General features: G+C 40.5%; 1 protein-coding gene across 1 annotated transcript in view; it reads right to left on the bottom strand.

The window, feature by feature from the left end:
- Positions 1–13727, bottom strand: part of Prep (prolyl endopeptidase) — a 166123-nt gene extending 152396 nt beyond the window's left edge. The window contains exons 1-2 of the mRNA XM_013022378.1: positions 12131–13727; positions 8772–8833 (exon numbers count right to left, since the gene is read on the bottom strand). Coding sequence (XP_012877832.1) covers positions 8772–8833; positions 12131–13727 — 1659 coding nt within the window. The remainder of the gene's footprint in view (positions 1–8771; positions 8834–12130) is intronic.
- Between the last annotated feature and the right edge of the window lie 399 nt (positions 13728–14126).

Raw genomic sequence — 14126 nt, 5'->3', positions numbered from 1 at the left:
ATCTCCCAAGTCCCCCAGCCTAAAATCCTGCATGAAACAGACCCATAATAAATGTTGTTTGCTTCAGTAATCTTTCTAGACTTGAGACTTTGCTTCCTATTTCCCCTAAGAACCCACATTTGGACAAGGTTATCCAACATGAGTTCTTTGTTAGAAAAACTGTTTTTCTTCCATGTGAAATTTGGCCTGGTCTCTCAGCCTTACTCATTCTGTGTCAGGTTGAGTACCTTGGATAGTCACAAATAATCAAGGTCCCCCGTGTGCTTTGCTTACACTTGCATTTTGTTTTAGGTTTGTTTATCCTGTCTTTCTCCACCTCCCCAGAGATCCTTTGGCAAATCTGATAAACAATGCCTTTTTCTTGCTCAAGGCAGAAAGTCCAGTTGAATACAATGGGAGGCCAGACTTGGCTGAAATGCCGGCTGCAGGTGCTCTCTGTATTGTGGTCATTTAAACCAGATGCCGAGGAGTTGAAGCACCTGCTTCCCTTCTCTGTGTACACTGCAAAGACTACTGCACTCTCCTTGCAAGCTAACTCACAGCACTAGGTTGACCTACGTGCGGCTTCAACTGCAGCATCCTTTGGACATGAAATGAATTGCTCTAGAAACAGTTTCACAAACTTCCTTTCAAATTCTCAAACATATATAGTTTGAGTTGTTTTCTTTTTCTTTTTTTTCTCTCTTCCCTTCCCTAAATCTAAGATTTTTTTTACACACGAAAACAACAAAGCCTCCTTCAAATAGTCACTCAGAGGCAACTTTATTTTTTACTCTGGGTTATATTATGTAGAAAGGGTGTCCATCTAGAAAGGGTGATGATTTTTATGGTGCTGATAACAATGAGACAGATGCCCAAAGCCTTGCACAGCCTCAGATTTTATGAACATCTCTGTAAGTGTCATACATCTTGGAACAATCCACAAAACACATTAAATCTTCTATCTTGAATGTTGAACATTAGAGATCAGGGAGAAATTGGTCCCGTGGGAGGTGATGAGGCTGTAAGCCGATAGGAAGATTGGGTCTGGTATTATTTTTTTACTAAGATGATTCTAAAGTATAATATTTCAGTCCTAAAAATTAGTAATATATGAAGGGCAGGCATGTGCATATGGATTCAAATTCTTCACAGGATTCCTGTATGAGTCAAGCTCTGTCCTGATATATATATATAATATTTTTATTTTCAATTTTACTATTTCTTTTGATCACAAATGCTCTTCTTCTAAGGCAGAGTCGATTCTTTGCATATATAAAAAGGGATAGTTTTTCTCTGTAACCTTGTGCATTTCCTCAAAGCCAGATGAGAAAGTGTTTGTTTTCAGATTTGAAGCCTTGACCCTGCTCCTCTCTGGAAGTTTCCATACAAGCACACTAGTTAAGAAGGTCAGGGCCAGAAGCCTTTGGGAGAGGCAAATTCTGGACCTCAGACCTTCAGGAGTAACTTGTCTCACATTGGTGAGGCTCAGCTGGTATTATGGTTTGAGGAAGTCCTTCGCATGTGTTTCCTGTAGCTCCTGATACACGGTATGTTGTGTGTGTGTGTGTGTGTGTGTGTGTGTGTGTGTGTATGCATGCACACGTGCATGGTATGTATTGCAGAGAATTGAACCCAAGACCTCACACATGCTAAGCACATGTTCTACCACTGAGTTAACACTTCTCTCCTAGCCCATAGATATCTTCTTATTGTTGCACATTTAAGACTAAGTCTACACTCGAAATAATGACCTTTGAGATAAGGGGATCTTGGGGATCCTTGTGAGCATGCCAAGGAAGGGGGTGGCAGGGTAAGGAGTGACAAATCTAAAGAACTTAGTTGAGTTGGCTTGAAATGAGGGACATGTTATATTTGATGAAAATTATGTGTCATAATTTACAACATATTTTCAAAAAGAAAAAGGTTTTGTGTCCGTGTTTAGCACTTTTTCTCACTGCAGGTCCACATTCTTCTTTTTGTGAAAAGCCTCATTAGACAGACACCAAGACACAGAAAATCCAAAGAGAGAGAGAGACAGAGTGAGAGAGAAAGAGAGACAGAGACAGAGAGACAGAGAGAGGGAGACAGAGAGACAGAGACAGAGAGACAGAGACAGAGAGAGGAGGTTCTGGTGTCAAGAAGGGAAGCTATAGAAACTCCAACCTGCCAATATGATTTTCAGCACTAGGGAATCTTCTTGGGAGCACATCAAGGAGTGGAGGGGTTTGTTCAGCTGGAGATGGAGATGGGAAGAAAGATTTCATCCCAAGATAAGCCATCCATCTTTTATTTAATATCATTGGAACTGTTTTCACTTATCTGTATGACTCTCTGCTTTTGTGCCTCTTAATTTGTCCTTGAAGTTCTGTATCTAATCATTAGTTGAGCAACCAATAATTCTCCCTTGGTCCCCCACCCCTTTTTACAACCAACTTTAATCTTTCGACTCAGTGAAAAACATGTTTCCCCTATCATAACTGGTTTAACAAAAATTCTCTTTCAAGTTCAGATTACTCAGATACAATGGCTTTCCTGCAGCTTCATGCTGGAGAAAGGAATTTACATTAGAAAAGAGAGATTTATGATAGCATTGAATTTCCATTTGAATATGGAGAGTTAATAACATGCATATGTTTTATTATTATTATTATTATTTTAAAGGTTTAAGCCATGCCATGGGCAACAGAAAAGCTGGAAACTTCAGGGCTGGCAGAGCTCAATGAATACTTTTATCTGGATTTCATTCACAAACAGCAGCTTACTCCTCGGGAAAGGACCTAAACGTCTCCCCACATCGGAACTGGAGTAAGTGCCAGGATTTCCTGATTTGTTTACATTTCTCAAAAAACTTTTTTCCCCGGGTCTAGGACAGAATTAGACTTCCTTTTCCACTTTTGGCTCCTTCCAAGCTATTCTTGCTCAAGGTATTCTCTCCCCTTTCCCTGCATTCTTCTTTGTGGGAGTCTCAGCTGGCTCCTTTGTCTCACGAAAACATTAAGCAGCAATGAAAGATGTTGACTGAAAAAGAATGGCCAGAATGACAACAATAAGCCCACCACGCTGGGTTTTCCTGGACACAAGCAGAATTTGCCTGGCCTTTACATTCTCTTAGCTATGTTGGAGTGGATTCTGGGAGGACCACATATGACACATCAGTGATCTTGCCCAAGTCCTCAGGCTCTACAAGGAGGCACTCCAATCATTTCTTTTCCCATAAACCCCACTGATGAGACGGATCATTCAGACACAAATGTGTCCCTGGTAGTGGACAGGCATCCAGGGCCTGAACTGGGGCCTCCATTCTCTTCTCTGTCCTGTTTGCTTTCACTTTTGCCATGCTGACCATTTATAAGTGGTCACAAAAGCTTGTTTTGAAACTTTACTCCAAGCTCTTTTGTTTATAAGTGTTTTACAACCTGGGGCTCCATGCTTTTTCTTAACATGGGAGAGGTAGGCCTAAATCAATAGCTAATTGGAATGTGTTGAAGGCACCCGGATCTTATGAAGGCCCAAAACAAGAATCCAAAAGAGAAACACTTAAGTCTTAAGAGAGGAAGGGATCTGCTACCAGATGTAACTGTCTTGTTTTGTTCTTTGGCAGTTCTTTTCTCTTTCTGTTGTTTCTGAGGCACATAGTCCTCTTGGTCTTCACGAGTTAAGTTGTCTCTGTTTTGAAGCCTTTTGGGCACTCTTGTTCCTGGAGCTAACTCAGCTCTCCACAGAGAGTCAGATAGCTTTACTTGCACTAGGAATTGCTCTAGATGTTAGTGTCACCCCAGGGGGATTTGTATCACAAGAAAGGAAGAAATCCTAAGGTGAAGGAAAGAGTCTGTGTCATTTAGACCATCCATGGAGGTCCTTGAGGAAGTAACAGTCTATCTTTCAAGTGCTCTTGAAATTAAATCATGATGAGGACAGTGTTAAATAAAACTTATGAGCTATGCTTTGGGATTCAGCTCCTGAAGTGCGGTCTCAATGGACTAGGTTAAAAGTCCAAATGGAGTCACTCAGGCTCATATTCTGCATCTCAAAACTGAAATAGTTCACCTGACATCTCAGGAAATCAGAACGAGAGAGATAACAGCTAAATTTTCCAAACAAGACAGGTTCAATTGGCATGATAATAAAGTTTTCTCTGCCTTAATTCTTTCACAAAAATGATCATCTAAAAGCTGATTTTAGCCGTTAATTTTTTTTTTGCTTCTCCATCCTCACCCTATAAGGAAACAACTTTGAGATGACCAATCTGAAAGTGTTTTTTATTTTATTTTGTCTGTTTCTGTTTTCTTCTGTCTATAAAACCAAATTCCTCTGCTTGGAACACTTATTCTATTTTATGAAGTAAAGTGTTGCTTGATACTTGAATCAAAAACAAAGCCAAATAAGAGCATCATACTGGCTGTGCTTAGCATGTACAAAGCCTTGGGTTTAATGCCCAGCACCAAAACAACAACAACTCAAATCAAAAACCAAACGAAACGAAATGAAAAAGAGCATCGCACTAAATTCTTGTGATCTTAGGCTTTGATAAATTGCACTGGCTAAGTCAGACCTAGATATATTTATACCAGTGATTGTAAAAAGACAGACTATCCACAGGCAGACTCAGCTAGCACCATCAAAGATCTACTGTGGGGCTGTGTGATAAGTGATCAAGAGCTCTTTCTTAATTACATACTAAAATACCTGGGTTATGCAGCAAGATAGTATGTAGCTGTTCTGAGATACCTCTCATAGCATCTGACCACTCCCTCAGTGACTGTAGGATGTCTACCTTTTAAAGACTAAGATAGAGTCCTCCTTGCAAGCTCCTTCACAATGAGGTTGAACAAATGGCTGCCAAATTCACATTAAGATGTACCTACAGGACTAGTGTGCAAAAAGGGAGTTTCAGTGAATATCAGCACATTTGGGCATATGAGGAATAACACACTTTTTCTCTATTGGTTTTGGAGGCAGTGCTATAGTAAATAAATAAATAAAAATAAATAAATAAAATAAATAAATAAAACTAATGTTTCACTTGGGGAGATTTGAAGGACTCTGTTTTCTACTTCTATAATGATCAGATGAGAAATGGCAGGAAAACACATATTCTCAAATCACAAGGTGTAAAGATAAGGTAGGTGAGGTCCAAGATAAAATATACATTCTAAGATGGATGAAAAAACACAAACCAACCCACATGGCTGATAGGAAGGAAAAAAATCAGATACAGAATAATGTTAGCAGAAAACTTAAGGATTATTTAAATCACATGAAAAGAGATATAAACTATAATATTATAACTATATTATATGTAATATATTATAACTATATAATATCATTATAATATATAATATACAATGCATTTTACATTGTGTAAGTACTACAAAGATACATACTTTCTAATAAGTTTTATACATCACTGAATAGTTTTATTTCCTGATTTTCATTTTAAAAAGGAGATCAGATACAAGGAGTTTACCAGAGAGAATTTTCTGTAGGACTCTCAGATTCTAATAAACAAAAATGCCAGAGGACACTTGGGCTTGGGCTGCTCTGAGGCTGACCCAGTGAGTCCTTTGGGCTTATCTCTAGTGCTAGTTTGTTCAGATTCTTACAGAGTAGAAACATGACCAATCAGGGACAGCCCCCTCTGTCTCAGGGCTGGGGATATGGAAAGTTAGATGGATTTCAGTGTAGCATGTGTATGTCCTGATACTTGTTAGAAATCTGAGCTGGGCCACAGACAGGCACCAAAGATGGGTATGAGTTCTGGCAGTCATGACCTTGGAACTGCTACTGAAATATTCTTTCTGCTCTTGTAAAAGGTACAGTTGCAAAGGTGAATGTTTCCTAGGCCCTCATTTCTTTGTGTGTGTGTGTGTGTGTGTGTGTGTGTGTGTGCACGTGTGTGTGTGTGTGTGCATGCGTGTGTGCGTGTACTCACACATGCATGTGTGAACTCAAACTGGAACTTGAACTCAGAGCCTTGTGCTTTTGTTTGATTTTTTTTTCCACTCAAAGCTAGTGTTTTACCACATCAATGACACCTGTACTTCCAACTTTTCAGTGGCTAAGTAGAGTCCAGACTTTCCACTCTGGTCTGTCTTTGAACTATGATTCTCTTGAGTAGCTAGAATTATAGGTATGAGCCACTAAAGTCTCATTTACTAATTTATTAATTCACAGCCATAAAGCTCTTTTGTATTGAATAAAATGTGAAAACAGGTAAGTTTCCAATTCTACAAATGTCTACAAACCTTTAAATCATTGCTACACTTTCATGATTTCAGGTGGGTGGGTGAGAACAGATTCTAATTGCATAAGCTCTTACAAAAGAGTCACTTTGCCCTGTCATGCTGGGGATCTCTCCTAGGGCTTGAGAGTCTTCCTGGAGTGTTCAGCTGATTTGGCCTTTAGAAGTTACAGTGGACATGCCCTCTGACTTCTGAGATTGCTAAAGGATGCGTAGAAGGAATTGCTGCTGAAGGCATGGTTTTCATGTGGTTTTGGCCCCTAGCACACAGGCTTATAGCCAGAGATGAGGTGAGATGAGGTGAATGCCAACAGTTTATGTTAGCAGATCCAGAAAGTGTGTCCTGTAGATTCTTGGGCCAGTATTTTACTATTTCTTTCCCTCCTTCCTTCTCTTCCTTTCTACCATATCTCCCTTCCCTCCATCCTCCCTTCCTCCCTTCCTCCTTTCTTGTTTCCTTTCTCCCCGCCCCTTTCTTTTTTGTGCTGGTATTAGGGGTTGAACTCAGGGCCTACGCATTCTGCCCATTAACTTTTTTTTGCTCAAGGATGGTGCCTTACCCCTTGAGCCATGGCTCCACCTCTGACTTTTTAATGGTTAATTGGAGACAAGTCTCTTGTAATTTTCCTGCATAGGCTTCTTTAAACTGTGATCCTTAGATCTCAGCCTCCTGAATAGCTAGGATTAGAGGGGTGAGGCATCAGTTTACTATTTCGTTCTGCATCCAGAACCTCTGTGTGGCCATATGCAAAGTCTGGATGTGTATGTCCTTGTGGGAGCAGGGGTAGGGTGAGTAGAGATGTTCTAAGATTTGTAGAAAGTAGCCCAACACTGTTAGTGTGACCAACATGAAGATTTGGCCTTCCTGATAAATTTCCACATTCTACGCTTGGGTGAATGGAAAGGCTTCATCTCCAAGGAGAGACAGGCAGGATACACAGGGGAACCTGTGATCTGCTCAAGGCCACTATGTGATTCACCGGCAAAACAAGATGAAATCATCCAGATTCCAGCTCAGGGACCCAGATGGATCTGGGCATTTTTGAGCCAATGACAGAACTCCTTTACTTGCTTCATTCTGTCCCACTCAGCTCTGATACTTCTTGCTGCCTCTTAAGCAGCTTAGCCCCTTGGAGCAAAAGGGACCTTGTCTGGGACAAAGTTCGTATTCACCAGGACCCCTGCTTCCCTAGGGCAGTCTTGTTATCTTCCCTTGTGGTAGCACATGACTTTCAGATATGATAACATGAACTCTCTATTACTTTGGGGAAGACTCCTAAGCAAAAAAAAAAAAAAAAAAGTGCTGGTTAGAATAGCTCTGTTGATGATAACTTTGTGGTATTATCTTGGAAGTGGATGGAAAATAATCCAGAGCCAAGATTGTCTTGGATAGCTAAAGTGAAGATCCACCTACACATAAAGAAAATCATTAAAGACCCAATGACCGCCAAGAGGGCACTCCTTAGCAGCCCTTATCTTTTTTGTTTTCTGTCCTGGTAGCTCTCTAATCCTGCAGGTTTCATTATTAGGATTTCCAGCTATACTTTTAGTTTTCAGTTACAGATTGACTGGGGACCCTAAGTCTATTGATGTTTACTGGGAGATTATCCTTATAAGAACTGCTAATGTGAGGATTCAGGTTTTAAAGGTAATGAAGAATGGTAATTCCAATAACTTTGTGACATTACCAGTGACAGTCTGCCTACCAAGCAGAAAGATGGACTCATTTCAAACAAGTCATCTTATTTAAAAAAAAATTACAGGCTGGATGCTGGTGGCTCACACCTGTGATCCTCAGGAGGCTGAGATCAGAGGATCACAGTTTGAAAGCCAGTTTAGGAAGAAATGTCCCAGAGATTTTTATCTCTAATTAACCAGCAAAAAGCTGGAAGTATAGCTGTGGTTCGTGTGTGGTAGAGTGCCGACCTTGAGTCAAAAAGCATCCAGGCTCTTAATAAGTTAATCAAACAAAGGAAAAATCAAAACAACAGCAACAACCCAAATACACAACTCTAAACAACAACCTATGGGTGAATTTATGAAGTTAAAATGTGCAGACTGGCCAAGTCAGTGAACTGATCATTGATGAACAGTTCAGAGACTCATGTTTTCTTTTCTGGATAGTGAATGAACTCTTTTTTTTTAAGGGCTCATAATTTATGGTCTAAAATTGGACCAGGGACAAATTCAAAGCAGAGTGAAAGGAAGTCTCTGAAACAATAGCACTGAAATTCTCCCAGGGCTTTTTCAATTGTGAGAATTTAGTGCACCTGAGTTGCTAGACTTGCTATAGTGGCAATCTGCCTAAAGTGTGTATTTTTTATTCTACATCTAAGGAGTGGTCTCCTTTGGTAGAATGAACATGGGTAGGGATTTACTTTTTGTTGTTGTTGTTGAACATAGTACACAGTTTTTCTGGGGATTAAGACACACTCAGGTAAGGAAGCTCTACGTATAAATGGAAACAAGAATCCATATTCCAGTCCTTCTCACAAAGTTTTTACTGTGAACATTTACTATGTACCAGGCACAGTGTTCTATGCCTTACTCTCATAAATTCATTGGCCTTCAAAGGCATGTTTTGGAGGTAGGTGATATTATTGTGCCCATCTGCGGGTAACAGGATCAGGAGTTGAAGGTTAAGGTTTGAATTGTCTCACCTATGGGCATACTGTGTGTGTGTGTGTGTGTGTGTGTGTGTGTGTGTGTGTGTGTGCACCAGTATTAAGGCTTGAACTTAGAGTCTGAATTCTGTTCCTGAGCTTTTTGCTTAAGGCTGGTACTCTATCACTTGGGCCACACTTTCTGTTTACTTCTGGCTTTTTGGTGGACAACTGGAGATAAGAGTTTCACAGACTTTCCTGCCTGGACTGTCTTTGAACCATGATCCTCAGTTGTCAGGCTCCTGAGTGGCTAAGATTAGTGGTGTAAACTACCAGTGCCTAGTATTGTCATCGTACTCTCAACCATTGGGTACTACTGCCTCCTAAGGAAGCTGCCTAGAGTCCACAGCATTTGGTATTCATGACTGAGTAGGTAGAGGTTTTTAGTCTAAAGCAGCTGAATATACTTAGTTTCAAAGATGGCTGAATAATGAAGTGATAAATTAGGTCTTGTTATAGTCTTGCTCCATGGCTGACATTCTCAATTCTCGCAATCTGTTTCTGAAAATGATTTTCCTGCATGTATGCAAACAATTTGTTTTTCTTCCTAGCCTCTACAGTTCATTTTTAACCACTTTCTAAACATCACTACTGAATTCAGCTCATCATGTACCTAAAGTATCTCCCTGAAATTTCCAGCATCACCCCAAACCAGCACCTTACTCTAGCTCCCCCTCTCTGTAATGGTATCATTTGCTGTCCTGGATTGTAAAGCTCAGGGTCAGTTTTTACTTCCATCTCTCTTGTACCCCAGTTTCCTTCTGAAACACATAGCAATGAGTAATTCTCCTGGCAGTTTCTCTGCCCCTTCTGCTGGCAACAAAGCAAATTTCTAAAACCCAATTTGGGATTAAATTTTCACAGATCTCTCTGCCTAGACTAGCTTTGAACCTTTAGACTCTTCACTGTGAAAATGCCACCATGTTAAAGATGAGATTCAACCATTGGCAGCCCACCTCCTCCACTCTCCTGCCTCTTGACTGTGTGCTGGTAATTGTTCTAAGTTGGAGACACAGCCCTGAGTAAAACAGAAAAGACTCCTGTCCTAAGGAAGTACTAGTGTCTATAATGACTCTATAACTTCCCTACTTAAAGGAAACAAAATAGTAAGGTAGTATTCAAGATCTATTTCCTGATAAAGAAAAAAATTTTTTAAATTTTGATTTGGAAATTGAGATTCTCCATAATTTGGCTTAACTTTCCCTTTTCTATCATTCTTCATCAGCATGTGCTCTGCTTTGTACCCCATATCATCATCATCTAGATTTCTCAATGTAAAATCATTTCTCCCACAGCTCTGCCTGGCTCTTGCTTGGGTTAGTCCGTCTTTACTCTTGCTTATTCTGTTATTTCTGTTTTCAGCCACTAGAATTTTCTGTCTCTGCAGATGGGACAGGTGGTGGGACACATATACCCCTTTCTACCTCCCTGCTCCTATCAGATTCTGCCCTGCCTACGGGCAGGAGACAGTGTTCATAGCCTAGTGCTTTGGTTGGTAGAAAGTCCCTTTCAGCCTCTTCACTCCTGCTGGGTTTCTGCTTTGCTTCTTAGACCTCGCAACTGGGCCTACATCACAACTTTGTTTTCTGAGTCCTCTTGGTGACCTTCATGTATGTTTTTTAAAAAATATTTTTTTGTGCCACTAGTGGGGCTTGAACTCAGGAACTCATGCTTACTTGGCTTTGTTTTGCTTTTTGCTCATGGACTGGCACTCTAATATTTGAGCCATGCTTCCAAGTTTTGGCTTTTTGGCTAACGGGAAACAAATCACAGATCTCTCTGCCAGAACCTCAGCCCTCAGATCTAAGCTTCCTAAGTAGCTAGGATTAAAGGAGTGAGACATAGGTAGCTGGCTTACCTGATGTATCTTACTCAGCATATTTTTAAATGGAAAATTAGCTTTTGTATTTTACTAATGCCAAGCAATTTACGTCAATTAAAACCTATCTGATTAAGCAAGATGTTACTTTCATAGTTGTTTTCGACTACAGTGAATACATCTCTTGGTAAAAAGGTATAGCCTTTGAGGTTTAGAATAGCCTCACTTCAATATTACATATATAAAACTCCAGTTGTTTATGTAATCATACATAATGTTGAAAGATATATGATCTAGACTAAAATAAATTGGAAGAAAAATATACTATCAAAATAAAATTAAATGGAAATACTAAGATTTGTATTTAGATAATCAATTTGCTACTCTCCATAGAGTTATATTTCCTTTAAGCTTCCATTTGAGGCAAAGTATAACCACGTGAATAATAACAGACATATGAACTGAAAATGAGATGTAAGTCAAAATTACATTGAAAAGAGACCAAAAGGATGGTCAAGTGTCAGGTTCACAAAGTTCAGTAGCATCTAATTTGAATACACACTTCTTTCTGGCAATGGGAAATAAGGGGAGGACATTGGAACCCCCTTGTTGGAAAACAATCTGTAGCAGGTCCATTTATATTTCCCAGAGGAGGTGGAGGGCAATAAAGCCCTTTCCTCACGAATTGTTTCTTTGGATCAATTGGGAACAGTGGATCTGGAAATCCACTTTTCATGAAACCGAGTGAAGAAAATCCATTGGTGAACAAACATTTCTTACTGGAAAAGGTGGAGGAGGGGGGCATCCATGCCCCTAAGTGGACAATGTTCTGGAGAAGGTCCTTTCATGTATCCTTGACTAGGTGAGGGGACAAAGAGGCCCCTTTCTCATCAACTTTCTCTTGGGATCTGTTGAGAAGAGCAGATCTGGGAATCCAGCTCTTGGCAGATCTGAATGACGAGAATCCATTGGTAGGTACAAAGCCACTTCTCACTGAGTGAAGGACGTGGCCATTCCTAAAACTCCCTTAGTGGGAAATAATCTGGGGAATGTCCACATATGTTTCTTAGGTGGGGCAAGGAGACGCCCATCCTATGCACTTTATTCCTTCAGTACATTGGGAACAATGACCTCAGATAAGAGGATCAAAAGTAGAGGTACTGCTCTGCTTTCAACAGGTAGCAATAAATCAGACACATTAGAATTAACAAGGCCACCTTTGGTATCTTTTTTATTTGATTCTATTTGTGATGACACTGTCACATGCACTTTATCCAAAGAAGGCATATGCAAACTTCTGAGTTCTTCTACTTAGCAGAATTAGAATAAGGTCTATTTTGACTAGGTTGACCCTATTGCTAACAGACCATTAGGGAAATAAAAGTTCATACTGAAGCTTCATTTCAGCTAATTTTTGTCTCTTACGTGCATTTACTTTTCTAAAATATCTGAGATTTTTTTCAGCAGTTTCAGCTGCCAAGAACGTGGCACAAACTTTTTTCTCAAAGGAAATAACCTGCCTTTGGTAATAATGAATGGTTTTCTTAATTTTTAGTTCAAGCTCTCCAGCTAGCTTTATATAGGTGCTCCGGTCTTCAGATATATACCTTATCCTTTTTTCCACTTTGGACAGTTTCTCCTCTACCTGTAGCCGATCATTTTCCTTAACTATTAATCTCCTGTAAAGGCTTGTTCCTCTCTCTTGATACTTTTCAGCCAGTGTTTTAAATCTCTGCCGAAGCTTTGGATTCTCCCTTTCAAAATGTTCAATTAGGGACTGGAAAGATAACTTTTCAATCTGGAGATACTTAATATGCTCAGTCAGGTTTGCGTTTGTTTTATGTCCTTTAGACAACTGGGTATAAATTTGCTCTCTTTCCCTTTCTAAGGCTTGTAAGGAAGCACTTAAATTAACAGCATATACCAGTTTCTTCAAAGGTCCTTTGTGCTGATCTAAGCAAGCATCACTTTCTGCTTCAGTTTTCAATGTCAAGTCCCCATCATTCGACCTATCCTCCTCTAGTAGAACATCCCAATCTTTCATTTTTTGCAAGCTTTCAGTAAGGGAGCGGATAGCATTTTCTTTATCCATTAGAACTTGCTCTGCATGGCCTTTGGAATTTTCAGCTGCTATTTTCTCTTTAGTAAGTTCACTTACTTGTTGTTTCCATACTTCAACTTCTTGTGCAAGCTGTTTCAGACTTTCCTCAAGTTGGGAATTTTTGTTCAAAGTATCTGTGACCGAGTCCTTAAGTTGTGTACGGTTGATTTGAAGCATGTGGAAGGTGGTTTGGGCCTCAACTACTTGGGAGTTGAGGAATTTTGAAACGTCTTCTAGACCCTGTTCTCTTTTCAAAAGCTCTGTCAGCAAGGTATCTTGTTCAGAATGTTTACATTTCTCTTCTTCTAGAGTCTTTTCTAGAAAGAGTATTTCCTCCTCAACTTTAGATTTGGATCTAGTCAGCAATTCACAGGTTGCTGCCAAACTCTGTACCTCTGTTGAGTCTTTGTCAAAACTGGCATCCTTGAAGGATAACTCTAAGCCTTCATGTTCTTCTTGAACACGGCTATCTTTGCCAGGTAGTTGACATTTTTCTTCAGTAAGTCTCCAACATTTTAGGGCCGGTTTTTTGTCTCCTTTCAGATAAATCCAACCTCTGACTGATTGAAAGCTTACCCACAAAAGTAACGGAATGGACAAAAGTCCCACAACAGCTGCACATACCAAGAGTCCCCATAGACAACTGAAGGGATGTGGGCCTGACCTGGGCTCTTCAGGTCTCGCTTTCACTATCTTGAAGATTTCTTTCAAGATCAGCCCAAGGTACGGCGGAGGAACCGCTTTAGGCTCCGCCGTGGTGCCAAGACTGCTCTGGCGGTTGCCAGAGTCAGGCTGAGCCTCAGAAGACAACATCAAACATTCCAAGTTCCTTCTAGAACCCCCAACAGGCACCTTGTGACCAGAGCAAAGCGCTGCAGAGACGGTGGGGGGTGGGGGGAGAGTGGGACTGGACCACACCATGGAACTGCATGGGGGAGGTGGGAGGGGAGGGTCAAGGCAGGCTGTGGAGTGACATTATGGAGAGAAGAGTGGGTAATACTGAAGAACTGGCTTCTGGTATGGGGGGTAAAGAGGCCTCAAAAATCCTGTTGCCTACAGGGGCGGAGTCTTGGCACCTTCCCTAAGCTTTAAGTCCTGGGGCAGCACAAGTCTCATCCAGTCCCACACCAACTTGTCAAGCTCTTTCTGGACGCTTCAGTTAGTTTTGTATTTGTCTCATGGAATTTATCTTACATAACACTACCAAAACTGCCCCTGTGCCCCAGGCTTATGCAGGCACCGTCACAGATACAGCTTAAGAAACGTCTGAGCTGTTAAGGTGACATCTCCAGCCATCACTGGAATGTCGATGGGCCAATG

Source organism: Dipodomys ordii, unplaced genomic scaffold, assembly GCF_000151885.1.
Source record: "Dipodomys ordii isolate 6190 unplaced genomic scaffold, Dord_2.0 Scaffold62, whole genome shotgun sequence".
Classification (NCBI taxonomy): Eukaryota; Metazoa; Chordata; class Mammalia; order Rodentia; family Heteromyidae; genus Dipodomys; species Dipodomys ordii.
Note: the sequence above shows the minus strand (reverse complement) of the source record. Positions and strands in the feature narration are given on the sequence as shown.